This window comes from Puma concolor, chromosome B1 (genome assembly GCF_028749965.1).
Source record: "Puma concolor isolate L17-30 chromosome B1, mPumCon1.1.hap2, whole genome shotgun sequence".
Lineage (NCBI taxonomy): Eukaryota > Metazoa > Chordata > Mammalia > Carnivora > Felidae > Puma > Puma concolor.
In genome coordinates, this window is record NC_141670.1 from 35,127,529 (window position 1) to 35,142,154 (window position 14,626).

Consider the following 14,626-nt stretch of genomic DNA (forward strand, 5'->3'; position numbering starts at 1 on the left):
CTCATCTAAGTGGAATCATCTAGCTTCTGTCATTTTGTGACTGGCTTATTTCACGTAGCGTAATGTCCTGAAGGTCCATCCACGTTGCAGCCTGTCTTAGAATGTCCTTCCTTTTTAAGGCTGAGTAATAGCCCAGTGTGGATATAGACCACAATTTGTCAATGGACCCTTGAGTTGCTTCCAGCTTTTGACGATTGTGAATAATGCTGTATTGCACGTGGGTGTGCAACTATCTCTTTGACACCCTGCCTTCAGCTCTTTTGGGTGTATACCCAGAAGTGGGGATTGCTGGATCGCATGGCAATCCCATTTTTATTTTTAAAATATTTATTTATTTATTGAAGTGTAGCCGACACACAATGTTCCATTAATTTTGGGGTCTACAACATAGGGACTGGAAAAGTCTCTGCATTACACTATGCTCACCAGGAATGTAGCTGCTATTACAATACCATTGACTATATTCCCTGCTGTCACCATATAGTGCTATTACAATACCATTGACTATATTCCCTGCTGTGCCTTTCATCCCCACGACTTACTCATTCTATAACTGGAAGACGGTACCTCCCATTTTTAATTTCTTGAGGAGCCGCCATACTGTTTTCCATAGTGGCCACACCATTTTACATTTTTGCCAACCACTAGTGCATGAGGGTTCCAGCTTTTCCACCACTTTGCTGACACTTGCTATTTTCTGTCCTTTTGGTAGTAGCCATTCCAGTGGGTATGAGGTGATGTCTCATTGTGACCAACCCTCTAGTACTTTGCATGCTGAATTCTCTACTTAGTGCAGATCAGGTAGAGACACGGAGGTGAGCAGAATTCCACAGGGCCCCCCAGGCAGATTGTTCGCCTGACTTCTGGAACGTGAGGAGGCAGCTCTGTGGGTTGGTCTAGCCCGGCCATCTTGGATTCATTGGCTAGGAAACATCAGGAAGTGAGAAGAGCACTTGCTGGACCAGGTTCTGGGTTCAGGGGGTGAACCTCACTGGGTTCGGTGGGAATACTAATGCCTTGAGGCACCCAAGAGTCAGGGGAGGTGATACGCATGAAAATGCTGGAAAAACCCCAAACCTTCAGTTGCAGGATAGCTTACATTTTCCGCAAGGGGTCAGAGTTCAGCCTCCGCTGCGGATGGAAGGTGAGTCTGGCTTGTGCCGTAGTCAGCATCACTAAAATCACCATCGTCATTATTGTAACCATGCTTGAGTAACTACAGGCCAATGATAAACTAAGCATGCACCATGTATTATCTCTAATCTGTATACACAGCCCTGCAGTTGAGGTGTCTGACAAGAGGGGCTTTGACCAAGGCCATATAGCCAAGTGGCTCTGCCAGCATTAAACCCAGCTTAGTATCCAACATCTCTGCTCTTTCTACCACGCCACATGACTTCTGGGCTCAAATTTGGTTTCTGTTCATATCACATTCAGTCTACCACATCCTCAGATCACATCAGCTGTCCACTCTGGAACGGGAATCCAGATGGTCTAGAACTATACCCAATATATGAAACATACTAAAGATCGATGGATGACCACAATAACTGCCAAAATGAGAGAAAAATTCTCTTCCTGTGTATGGCGTTGGTGCCCCCAAAGACTCAAACCTCCTTTGACGCAGTGCTTGGTCTCTCTCTTCTCTGCTTCCTTCAGGGCCCATCTGGTTGGACAATATCTACTGCACTGGCAAAGAGGCCACCCTCGCAGCTTGCTCCTCCAATGGCTGGGGTGTCACCGACTGCAAGCACACAGAAGACGTGGGTGTGGTGTGCAGTGACAAAAGGATTCCTGGCTTCAAGTTTGACAATTCGTTGGTCAACCACATAGAGGCAAGTCTCGCGCTCTTGATGACCCCCTCACGTGAATACTTTCCTTCTTCCATGAAACTCCGTTCTTGCCTACTGATTCCAAGAGGAGTGTGTGAGCACGAAAGAGGGGACCCAAGCCAGCCTGGTTTGGTGCAGGGAAGTTGAGGAGAGGGTTTCTGGGGAAGGGGATACCATCAGTGGGGAAAGGGCATTCCAGACACATTCCAGAATGGCTTGGGTAAGGGCACAGAGGGGCTGAGGCGTCAACTGGGGATAAATAGGTCAGTACTGCCCAACAGTAGTGGGAAATGAAGCTACAAAGGGTGCACATGAAAGCCCTTCTGTGCTCTTCCCAGGAGCTTGCCCTTTGCACTGAGAAAATGTACTAGTTATCAGTTGCCGTGTAACAAATTACACCCCCCCCCCAAATTTTGCAGATTCAAACAACAGACTCTGTTAGCTCACTTAGTTTCTGAGGGTCGGGAATCCATGAGCAGCTTAGCTGGTTGACTCTGATCAGATTCTCTCATGAGGTCACCAGGGGCTGGAGTGACCTCTCCCAAGCTGACTCAGGCAGCTGTTGGCCAGCTTTCGTTTCTTTCTGGCTGTCAGCTGGAACCCTCTGATCCTCTGCACACAACCTCTCTATAGGCTGCCTAAGTATCCTTAAGACATGGAGGTTGCCCTTCTCCAAAGCGAGTGATTGATTCAAAACGAAAAGAGAGAAAGGGAGAAAACATGGAAGCTACAACCTTTCATAACCTAATCTTGGGAGCAATATACCATCATTTCTGCTATATTCTGTTGGTCACACAGATCAATGTACACAGTGTGGGAGAAGATTATGCAAGAGTGTGAATACAGAAGGTGGAGACTATGGGGGGGCCATCTCGGAGGCTGGCTACCAAAGGACCATTGTTTCCAAATCGAGCTGGGGGTCAGAATCACTTTTAAAATGCAGATACTGGGGCCTCACCCCAGACCTCCTGAATCAGAATCTCCCACTAGGGGAGGAGACTAGTTTTTAAAGCTGTCTCAGATGATTCTGATGTTGCCAGCCTGACCCAAGTCAGCCTTTGGAAATGGCAAAGGACTTGTGACCCTCCTACACTTATGGCTAAATTTCAAAGTTAGCTTTTCAACGAGTTCTCCACCCAAACAACAAAATCAGTAAATGTTTATGGCACTGTCCTTACGTGCAAGGTGTGTGGGGCTGAGGGCAGGAGGAGTGGGCAGCCTCCTCAGGGACGTGGTGGACGTCACCCGCAGGGCACTCTGGGATCTGCCATGAATCCAGGCCAAGGATCCTTCCCTGTGCTTTAGCCTCTAGCTGACCCCAGGACCCACGCTGAAGAAAGGCAACTTGAAATTGCCCTATTTGGGCTCCGGAGGAAGTTCTACCCAGACTGTGGTCTTTACATTTCCCTCTCATGAGTCATCCCGTCCTGCTCTTTTCTCATATGTTCCTAGAACACACTGAGTCCACTGGGAACTCGTCCAAGCCTGCGGTATAGCAAAAGGATTTCCAGCTTTCTCTCAGCTGGCAGGATCAGACCAGAGGAGGATGTGACCCTCTTCACATGCCGCTGTTTTATCTGGGAGAAGTAGAAGCGATTGTTGAGGAGTAGACGTGCTTTAGTGTCCCAGTTACCAATGGCAACTTCGCTTTGCTGTGAAGTCTCTGATTTGGAGGATGGGCTCATCCAGCCTAGTTTCACACTTCCCTCTCCACTCCTTGTAACCTCATACGGAATCGTTGGCACCCACTTATATCTAGCTCATCTTTCTAATGTGTCCTGGGGGGAAGGGATATAGCTAATTCACCGTTGTATCCAGTAGAAATAGTGCCAGGAACCTGATGGGGACAGTGTCTCCAACCCCCCAATTTTCTTCTTCCTAGGAATGCATACCAAAGATTGTGATCCCCCAAAGTGAAGAATCTCCCAGGATAAAACATCAAAGGAAACAGTGATAAGCAGCACATAGAAGCAAATCATCCCTTCATAGCATCTTAATAGATGCTTAATAGATATATGAGCTTATTTATAACATCTTTATTTTATTGATAACATCTTTATTTTAGTTTTATCTTTTTTAACATTTATTCATTTTTGAGAGACAGAGACAGAGCGTGAGCAGGGGAGGGGCAGAGAGAGAGAGGGAGACACAGAATCCGAAGCAGGCTCCGGGCTCTGAGCTGTCAGCACAGAGCCTGACGCAGGGCTCGAACTCACGAGCCGTGAGATCATGACCTGAGCTGAAGTTGGATGCTTAACCAACCGAGCCACCCAGGGGCCCCTACAACATCTTTCATGGGCTCCTGTTTAGCCAAGAACCTCAGGATAATACATTTGGATTGCCAAATGAAGATCCGGGCTTCTGGGCGTAAGAAAGTCATTGATAGCTTGAATAAAAAGAAGGTGAGCCAAAATGTCAGTGGGTTTGGGGTTGGGGAATGAAAAGACTCATCTGCCACTAGAAAAAAACGATTCTGGAAAAGATCTCTACGAGTGGCACTCCAACAGAGAAGTGTCTGTTGAAACTGGCTCACAGAGAAAGCAGAAACTTGACTGGGTAGAATAGGCAGAGAAGTGAACCCCCAAAATATATCAAGGAGTACTTTTTTATTTTGGAAGCGCTAACAGTCCATCACAAAAGCTCAGTACCTACCTTTATTCTGGACATTCGTTGGGTGCCTGGTGCACACACAGCATGGTCTGCCATACATACCCTTAGGGAAAGAAAACATGGCCCTTGTCCTCCTGCCCTTACAGCCTGAGAAGACGAGATGCATGCCTTTAAAAAGCCCCGAGGATCATTCCGAGGCAGGGAACCTAGACCCTAAATAAGTTTATAGTAACCTAGAGAGGACTACCTGGGGAATGACTGGTTTGAAGCGTTCCACACTTTCCATCTTCCTAGAAGTCCTCCCTCTTGCTGTCGTACAATCAGGCTGGTTACCACGAGCCAGACTGGGAGCTTTCTTGTCCAGCCACAGACACTGAGGAAACTTTCAACTGATGAGCAGCCCCCTGTAACCTCTTCCTTCTGATACCGGCTGAATGTAGGTCATGAAAGGGCCCTCATCTCAAGATGTCTGAGGAGAACTTTTGAGGGTTACCACTGCATCTAAGACTTTGTAGCTAAAGCTCATGTTTACTGTCAGAGCTGGCCTGATGGGTAGGGAGCTGCCTGGCCCACCTTACAGGGGGTATTTGTGGGATGCTGAGAAGTTTCTCTGAAGTACCTCGTGTAATAGCCTGTGTCAGTAGCTGAAGTCATGGAATCATTCCTCTTGGCTAAAGAAATGTCCCCTATTAAACATTTGTGGATGAGAGGAAGAAGTGTAGGCTGGTGAATGTGCAGTTAGGTGGGGTCACAATGTGATGACTAATGGTGCCTGGGAGAACTGTGGGATAATCAGCGTGAACACAGTGGTATTTTCTAGGGCCTTGCTCCTGCCTCTCCTACAGCGGAAATTTGCATGGAGATTAAAATGTGCACTGATAAAAGTTATAGGGGACACAAAACTGAGGGGGGGGGAGTTGCTAGAATATGACATGACTGAATGAGATTCAGTAAAACCTCAGTAAGTTGAGATAAAAGGCCCAAACTGGAATATATTCGGGATGAATTTAAGATCCTATAGCAAGGTTCATGGGAAAAAATCAGCCACAGAGTGAAAGCCAGGGAGAGTGACTAGAAAGCCTTGACTATATCTTTAAAATCCCTGAAGGGGACTGGCTGACTGAAGCTTAGTATAAGCCAAGGCTATGATATGGCTGGTAAAAAAGAAAAAAAAAAAAAAAAGTAAACGTACACTGATGCGCTGATGGAATTCTTCCCCTTAAACTCTGTTGTTTTGGATCAAGAACCAAGTACAGGGTTCAGTTCTGGGGGCATCTCTTAGCTAGGTCACCCAGGGGACAGGCCAGCAGGATCTGGAAACCATGTCATACGACGAAGTGAAGATACTGTGTCAAGAAAAGAGAGGAGGGGGGACATGTAGGCTCTCTTTAAATATTTGAAATGTTACCATGGAGAAGATGTTGATTTCTTCTAGCCCAGAACCAAGATGGATAAGAAGGTAATGGATGGGATGTAGATTTCAGCTCAGGGTGAAAACTCTGTAACACTTAAGACTAACCCACAGTGGACGGGGCTACCCTGTTAGTAGCAAGCTCCTGGTCACTAGAGTAATTCAGCAGGAACGGGATGACCTCCTGCCAGGAATGTTGCAGCCAGATTCCTACACTGGGAAGGAAGCAGGATGAGGTGATTGCCAAGTTCTAAGATCCCTTGTTAACTCTGCATTTATGAAAATACACCCAGCCCATGATGGGGGTGCCCACAGCTGACTGCTGGCAATGTACACCATTGTGTGCACTGGTGTCTCTCTCTCTCTTGCTCACTCTCCCCTCTCTCTCTCTCTCTCTCTCTCTCTCTCTCTCTCTCTCTCACACACACACACACACACACACACACACACACACACACACACAAGGGATGCTGGCTGGTATATGTGCTGGGTGCTCTGGCTCTCTCCCTGCCTCTTCTCTGGTCCCCCACAAGCTTGACCTTGAAAGCAAGAGCAGACTTTCTGCTCTCACTCTTCCCTATCAAAGTGTGAGAGCCTAAGGCCCTCCCTTGACTTCCCCAGTTTGGAGTCCATAAATTCAAAAGTGGCCAAGAGTAGAGTGTGGTCAAAGTGAAATGTCTGTTAACGCTCTGTCTGTGTCTTGTGACCCCTGGGGTAAATGACTGACCTAATGAACCTGATGAGGACACCTTCCCCCCCTTCCCACCTCATCTCTTCCCACCCTGCTGTGAAGGGTGTGGTTGGGCTCTACAACATGCATCCTCATTGGCTCCTGGAGGTTGGGACCAGATCACAGACCATTAGAGATGACCCTCACAGGCTCGTGCCATCTCTGGAGTATACTGGAATTCCCCAAGCAGAGAGTGGAAGAAAACTGCGCCTCAGTCTAGACCAAGTTCATCCCACTTTGGGATGCCAGAGGCATGAGTCACTAAGCCCAGGGACCTGGCTGATGAATTTCACTCAATGAGCTAACTGTGTTTCCAGTGGACTCCTACATCTGCTAGGGGCATCCTCAGGGGCTCTTTGATGCTTCATGATTTCCCTTCTAAAGAAGGGGAGAAAGCAAACCTCCTTTATATGACTGACCCCACCAAGAGAGAGTTCACAGGTTTGGACCCTGAGCTACCTATTGGCCAGCAGCCAGAACCCTGGGCAAGTCCATTCTCTTTATTACGATGAGCTGGTTGAAATCAGTCCCTTCCAGCTATGACAGTCTGTGACCCAGAGTGGTGATGGTTTCTCCATCAAAATGACACCACATGCACTCACCATTTACAGGGTAGTTTTAAATACTCCGTAGGGGAAAGAAAAATCAGATGATTTCTGCAAAAATACCTGGCAGACTATGAAGTGCTACAGGAGCTTAGCCCCACCACTGGTTCACCAGCCTTGGTTCATTGCATCCAGAAAGTTCACCAGGCGGGGTCTGGGGTCTCGGTTCTCCGGTTTGCTGACACAGACTATACTGTCACATCTTGCTGTGTAGCCTGTTTTAGACCCCGGAGTTCAAGTCAGGACCCTTGAGTTCTGGTCTGGCGGAGCCTGAGAACTGCAGCTGTGTGTCCAGAGTGACTGACCCTTCCTGGGTCTCTGGACACCTCGCTGTAAAACAGCATTCTCACAGGGCAGGGGAGTCTACGGCCCGAGTCTACGGACAGTCCCCAAAACCTTCTCAGAAAGAGGCAAGCAGGAGCAAATCGTGAAATGCAAAATACTGTTGGTTCCAAGCAAATGGATCTTTTTTCAACCTAGAAAACAGAGCCCCAGCTAAACCTCCCAGGATTTCAGAGGCTCTTAAATTGAGAGGCTTCGTTTCCTGTCTGTGGCAGTGGGCAAGTTGGAAAAAGCATTAGATAAGAAGAGATTACAAATCCAGATGCCCTCCTGAGGAAAGCTCTCTACACTGGCTGTTTTGCACATTGCTAAGTCATGTGCTCATAGAAGGGCTCAAGGCTGAGGCCATGTGTTGTGAGATCAGGGAACATGCAGCTCGTTTCCTTTTCTTCGCCTCCCCACACCACCTTCTTACCTACCCATTTTTTTTTTTTAATTTTTTTTTTCAACGTTTATTTATTTTTGGGACAGAGAGAGACAGAGCATGAACGGGGGAGGGGCAGAGAGAGAGGGAGACACAGAATCGGAAACAGGCTCCAGGCTCTGAGCCATCAGCCCAGAGCCCGACGCGGGGCTCGAACTCACGGACCGCGAGATCGCGACCTGGCTGAAGTCGGACGCTTAACCGACTGCGCCACCCAGGCGCCCCTTACCTACCCATTTTTAAAAGGCTCTTTTGCCAAGGCAGTTAGGTTACCAGAACTGATTGGGAACCCCCAGGCTGTGAGATTTAGGTGTGGCCTGGCCTCCAAGCCTCAGTTTCTCCTTGTGACAGCAGGCAGCCCCGAGGTCTGGAGAGGCCAACAGAGGGACGAAGAGGACGGGGCTGAGAGAATCTGGTACCCTTACCCTCCACGCTCCCACATCCTTCTGGAAGGGCACTGAGACCTGAAAAGGCTCTTTCTTCTCTTAACCACAGGAGCTGAGGCTGCTGTGAATTCTTAAAATTCCAGGAGTCCAGGTTTTTATTAGTCACACTCAGCTGCCAGAATGCTTCAAGGTTTTCCTCTCAGCCGCAGCCTTATCTCAGCCGCATCTGGGGCCTCTAGGAAGGTCTGAGAACTTCCCAGCCGAAAGTTTTCCCCCTACCTCCCCCTCCACCAGAGAGAGGGTACAACAGGTGACTGAGGAAAGAAAGGGGGTCTGTTCCCATCTCTGTGCAGTGTCAAGGCTGGTGGTCTCTCCAAGCCTAAATCTAGTCCTGCTTCCTGATGGCCACAGGAGAGTTGGATGGCCTCCTTCTGTGGCAGGAGGAGAAATGGTGGCCAGACTGTCCAGCAAGGGAGTAAAGAGCCATGGTGAAAGCCCACAGCCTCCGAATCCCTAGCCTCGCTGTGTTGTTGAGCTGAGCATCAGATATTGCTGTCCTGGGTTTGTCTCATTGCTCACAGGGAGGTTAGGCAGAGGATGGATGGATAAGGTCCTGTCCGGGGTTAACATTCCGTGATTCTGTTTATTGAGTCTCTATGCGGTCAGGGCTTGTACCAGCGACCACAAGGAGCACACAAGAAGTCATTCCAGGGTGACCTATTTTCCCAACTAAAAGTAGGTCATAGCATCTGGAAAGCCAAAGGGCATTTATGCAGATAACAGAACAAAATATGTGAAATTGTGCACATCCTGACAAACTGAGAACGGGATGCTTGGCCAGGGTGGTGTTCACACAACTTTTTGAAAAGCACAAATACCTTTATAATCCTTTGCCAGGTGACATACGTGAATAAGCCGCATTACAGTTATCTGTTCGATGAAATAAATAAGTAGCGTTATAATTTATCTTAGGTGAAATAAATGAATAGACAGCATGTACTCAACCTTTGAACAGTGTAAATTGGGTGGAAGATGTGTGGCAGTTTGGAAAGGGAGAGAATATGGAAGGGATACTATATGGGAGTAGTGGGCAGGAGAACGACTCTCTTTGCCCTGGTTGGGGGGATCTATTCTGTACGGGGAGTCCATTGATGTGACTAGAGTGGGGCTGCTGGGGTCCAGCCCGCTTCTGCAATGGACCGGAACCGTTCAGATGAGACTTCAACCATGTCGGAGGGGTCAGTGCCAAGGAATCCCCCCGCTCCGTTCCCAGGAGGCCGTTAAGACAGTTGGATGCGTTATCTGGTCATGCATTCATTTGATATATTTTAATTGAGCACCAGCCACTGGGAATAAAGAGATTGAAGAAGTGGACAGTTTTGACTTCCTGGAGATTACCGTGGAGTAGTGGAGAAAGACAGTTTCACAAATCGTTACTTTGTTACCATGGTGATGATTACTCTGAGGAGCAGTAGGCACCCCAGCTGGGAGTCAGGCCCAGGACTTGGCTGGTCTGCGGCCTCAGTCCCCCTGCTGGGTGGGAGGGGCCGGTTGCTGGAACAGGTGTCCTGCCAGCTTCCTGCAGACAGCAGGGCTTGCATTCTCCAAAGAAGCAGTCTCTGTGACCTACCCCGGTGCTTTCAGGTTGGAAAATGAAACACAGAGCATTCGATTTTCCAGCAGCCTTGCGAGGCTCTTGATTTATAGAAGGAGGGCCCAGACAGACTGCAGGTTTTTTCCTCTGGTGGCTCAGAATGACCTCAACTGTCCACGCCACCCACCCCGACTGGTGTCCATCCCATAGAGCTGAGGAGCAGAAGTCACTGCAATGCTTTCTCTCTTCCCTTTCATCCACCTGACCCGGTTGGAAGTCGCCGGATAGAGAATGCTACTTCTTATATGGCTCCTTACTCAATGAATTCCTGATTTGATCGAAAGGAGGTACAGTGTAGCCAGACTTTACTACTACTCTCTTACTGTTTACAGATGAAAACATCCAGACGCGTGCTGAGGGTCAGATCAGCTTTTCATTCAGCCCAGTAGCTCCCTTAGCATCGGATTTTGAAAGGACAGGGAAGGTGTTAATAGCCCAGATGACAAGGGAGTGCATGGATAAAGCATAGACGTTCTGCTTGTCCATCTGTAAGTCACACAGGTAGGAAGAGAAGCAAGTACTGCCTAGTTGTTTATTTTGCATTAAACAAAGAATAAAGGCGGTCTTTATTAAAATTTTGGCTTGGGAGCTCAGTCTTCAGCTAAGTTGAACTCCTAGCATTTGGATTTTTAAAAATCATAATTGGTGCATTCCAAAAATGTTTGAGGACCCCCTATGTGTCGTGCCTGGCACTAGGAGCCATGGGTAATACAAAAATGAGTAAGGCACAATTCTGCCATTGAGGGACTCACAATTCAAGGAGGTGGCAAAATAGATGCAAAGATGAATACTAATAGTATAAGACAGTTAGCATAAGTCAAGGACTGACTGACTGGCTCAGAAAGCAAATGCCAGGGGAATGAACAGGACATCAAATCTCTATGGACCAGATATTTGGGGAAGGGGGCTTCGTGGAGGAGATGGTGGTGCCTCTTTCCTCCTCTGTCGTGAGTGACAGCAAGAGACTCGCCTGTCCGGTTGGCCTGTGTGTCCCAGGGCCTCACACGGTGCCTGGGGCGGGGGGGGGGGGGGGTGTAGCAGCACTCAACAGTCAGTTTTCAGATGCGTGGATGAGACTGTCCCTGAGGTCAGTAGGACTCTGACAGGAGAGAGAAGGAAGAGAGAATTGCAGGGAGGTTCAGCGCCGGGCTTTAAGGAGTGATATCCCTGGCAGTGCGAGAAGGTCACTGGCTGGGAAAAGGGAAGGGGGAGGGTGGTATGGGTCAGATCAGGGAGCCGATGGCCTGGGGAGCCACGGGAAGGTTTGGAGCAAGACGTGGACACACAGTGTGCAAGGTGGATGAGTGTGCTGGTGGCGTGTGTGAGGTGGCCGGGGGCAGTGATTCCCCCTCATGGCCTATGTGAAATGGCAGAATTACAGTGCCTTTCTTTCACTTCCATGGCTCTCGGTGCCACCTGACTGGCAGATGGAGGTGGGAATGGGGTGGTGATGGATGGCCAGAAGGCATCGCTGGGTGGCTAGAGGTGTAAGGAGGGGAAGGTGCGGAAGACAGGTGAAGCTTGTGCCTTGCAAGCTGCAAGGGCAGGAGCCTGACTGGGGGGGGGGGGGGGGGGGGGTGCGGGCGGGGGGGTGCAGAGAAAAGGTTGAGGGTATCTTGGATGTGTTGGGTGTGAGGTGCTGAGGAAGGTGCCAGGCTGGTAGTTGGGAAAATGGATCTGTATCTTGTTGGGTTTTTTTAAAGATTTATTATCATTGTTGTTGTTGTTATCTATTTTTGAGAGAGAGAGAGCACAAGTTAGCAAGGGGCAGAGAGAGAATCTCACGAGGGGCACAGAAAGAGAGAGAGAGAGAGAGAGAGTATGTGGAGCCCAAAGCAGGGCTGTGCTCACCCAGAATGGGATTCGTGCTCACCGGATGTGGGACTCGAACTCACAAACTGCCAGACCAAGACCTGAGCCAAAGTCAGGTGCTTAACCGACTGAGCCATCCAGGCGCCCCTAGAAGGCCAGTTTTTGAAACAGCTGAAGAAAGCCAGCCGGGGGCTTAGAGAGCAAGATGTAGGAACCCACCAGCAGTGGAGGGACGGGTCTCGCTAAGCGAGCCGAGGTTGTGTGCCATTAACCAGCCGTGCGTCCTAGTTGGGCTGACGGTGTGCTCGTGTATCTTGCCGCCGAGGTCCTCCCTCCTCGACACCACTCCCTGGTTGCTTTCTCAGCTGGGAAGGCCTGGGCTGATATTCAGTGACAACTTCTAGAAGAGGGAGAAGGAGGATAGTTGGGCGAAGATGGGGCCCTTACAAGCACGCCTCCTAGGGAGGGGGGCTTTGCCCCTGGTGCCAAGCTTTCCGATCGTGAAGTGCGTCCTTGTAAGGCTTGCTTGCTTGCCTAGCCTCCCCCAACCCCCCCCCCCATTATCTTTATCTGATGCAATCTTCCACTAGACTTTCAGAATTGGTGATTTTTCCTCATTGGCCATAGCCCCAGACTGTCACATTGTGGAATTTGCATTCACAGATGCTGCAAATGCAAATGTCGTGCAGGCACAATGCTGGGAGTGCTGCCTTGGTGCTCCTTCCCTAGCTTTCTCCCCAGCAGCCCACTGACTGAAGCAGGGCAGGGTCCTGACCTCCCTGCACCTTGATTTTCCCTTTTGGAGGTGGGCGCTGGGGAGGAGAGGAGTTCTGGGTAGGACAAGTCTAGAAGGTTCTGTGCATTCCCTGGAGGAAGGCCTTTTCGGAGATCTGGGTGAACTGTTGTCTCTGGCGAGAGAGACAGCATTCAGACTCGAAGTTTAAAGTGTGCCAGCTGTCTTACCAGCTTCTGGGCTATTGGGCTTAATGTATAACCACCAAGTCTAGAGAGCTCTTTGTTAGAGAAGAAAAACGTGTATATGTTTTAGTGTTTCCAATCTTCTCTTTTGGAGTTGAACTGGGGGGAAAAAAATCCTAACGCTTGTGGTTATGGAAGAGATTCCACAGCAGTGAGGTAAGGAGGGAAGTTATGTGTGTATGTGTGTGTTTTCCTACACAGAGGTCTCTGAGCAGCTTATGTGAGCTCGTTAGCTAGCAATGAGCCCTGAATGGACGCCACGAAGGGCTTCCCTGCCGCCCCCTGGCTGGAGTCCACAAGCAGCTGGGAGGCAGCTCTCCGCTCACGTACACACTCGGGCCTGACTCCCAGTTCCTCCCGCAGAGCCTGGGCGGAGGAAGGATTTCGAATGTGCAGGCCCCAGAGGAGCTGAGCCCCTGGCCTTGCCCCGGGGTGGGGCTGGGGGTGTCAACTCGATACCAGGCAATGGACAGGGTGTGGCTGGGAGGGCAGAGAGGCCACCAGTCCAGAGCACAGGCTTGGAGTCAGAACTCAAATGTTCACCCTCGTTTACCTGCTTATTGGCTGTGTGAACTGGCAGAAGTTGCAAAACCTCGCTGAGTTTTCTCATTTTTTCACCTGGAACGGGGGTGTGCCATCAGCCTTCTCCGAGGGTGTCATGGGGGTTGAGTGGGCACAGAGCCTGAACGCATAATGAATTCGTTGCTATTTGGAAATTGAGGGCCCTCGCAGTTTTCATTATTCAGAGAAGAGACACGGCCCTGCGTTTGGGGCATTGGGAGGAAGCCTGGCAAGGTCCATGGAGGGCAGACACTATACTTTTTTGAATGAATGAATGAAGCGAATTTGCGCCTGATGAAATGAGGGAGAAAAGAAGACATTCCATTTTGAAATTAACAGCCCTGACCCTGACCACTTTTTTAGGCGCTGGAGGGAACAAGTCCCTCTGGACCTTTCCTGCACCGCATAGGTGCACAAACAGATGCACACTCCACACACACACACGCGCGCGCACGTGCACGCACACTCCACACGCGCGTGCACACGTGCACACACACACACATGTACACACACACACACACACACACACTGAGTTGGTGGAAGAATAAGGACAAAGACAAGGACCAGGACACCTCGCTCTAGCACTTTCTCTTCTCCAAGCCTCGTTTCCCACATCCTGAGTCCACCTGCCCCCTCCCTCCCACAGCTGTCATACTTCTGCAGAAGACATGCCAGCCTGCATCAAGACGAGGGCATGTGGGTCTGCTGCGTCCCCTCTCCCACTGTTGGAGCTTGGATGCCTAGGGTCACATTGGACTTCTCCCCTTAGTGAGCTTGCATTGCTGCCCCATGGCAAGGGGTGAGTGGGGAGGGAAGGATCTGTGAATTTAGTGAAGTCAGGCCCAGACTGCCGCCCCGTAGCGTCACAGGGCCGGTGCCACAGTGGTAACTTTCCTTCTGGGCATTACGCATTACACACTGGAATTCAGCCCTGCCTCCAGAAGGGGAAAGGGGCAGGAGGGGGCTGACCCACAGGCTGGTCCAGAGCTCAGGCCCTTTCTTGGCTTGCCCCTGTCCACGTGTCTTGGTGGCACAGGTCCTGTGGCCTGAATGGAGGCTGTAAAGGATCCAGGATCCAAGCTGGCAAACATAATCCTGCCCCTGGCGCTTTCCTTCCTCTCTGCATGGAAAGGAACTAGGGCCAAATGCCATCGCTCCCGGCCCACATACTTTCCACTGCCTTGCCGGACTGCAGAAACAGGGCCTGGCTGTGCACTCTGCAGCCAGGGCGAGGAGACACGAATCCCCGGGCACCCAAATAATGGTTCTGTTCAACCTCAT

The 14,626-nt window shown here is 49.9% G+C and overlaps 1 protein-coding gene across 1 annotated transcript in view; it reads left to right on the top strand.

Annotated features, from left to right (window-relative positions):
- LOXL2 (lysyl oxidase like 2) overlaps positions 1-14,626 on the top strand; it is a 93,729-nt gene that overhangs the window by 34,188 nt on the left and 44,915 nt on the right. Inside the window, exon 3 of the mRNA XM_025933022.2 lies at positions 1,660-1,835. Within this exon, the coding sequence (XP_025788807.1) occupies positions 1,660-1,835 (176 nt within the window). The remainder of the gene's footprint in view (positions 1-1,659; positions 1,836-14,626) is intronic.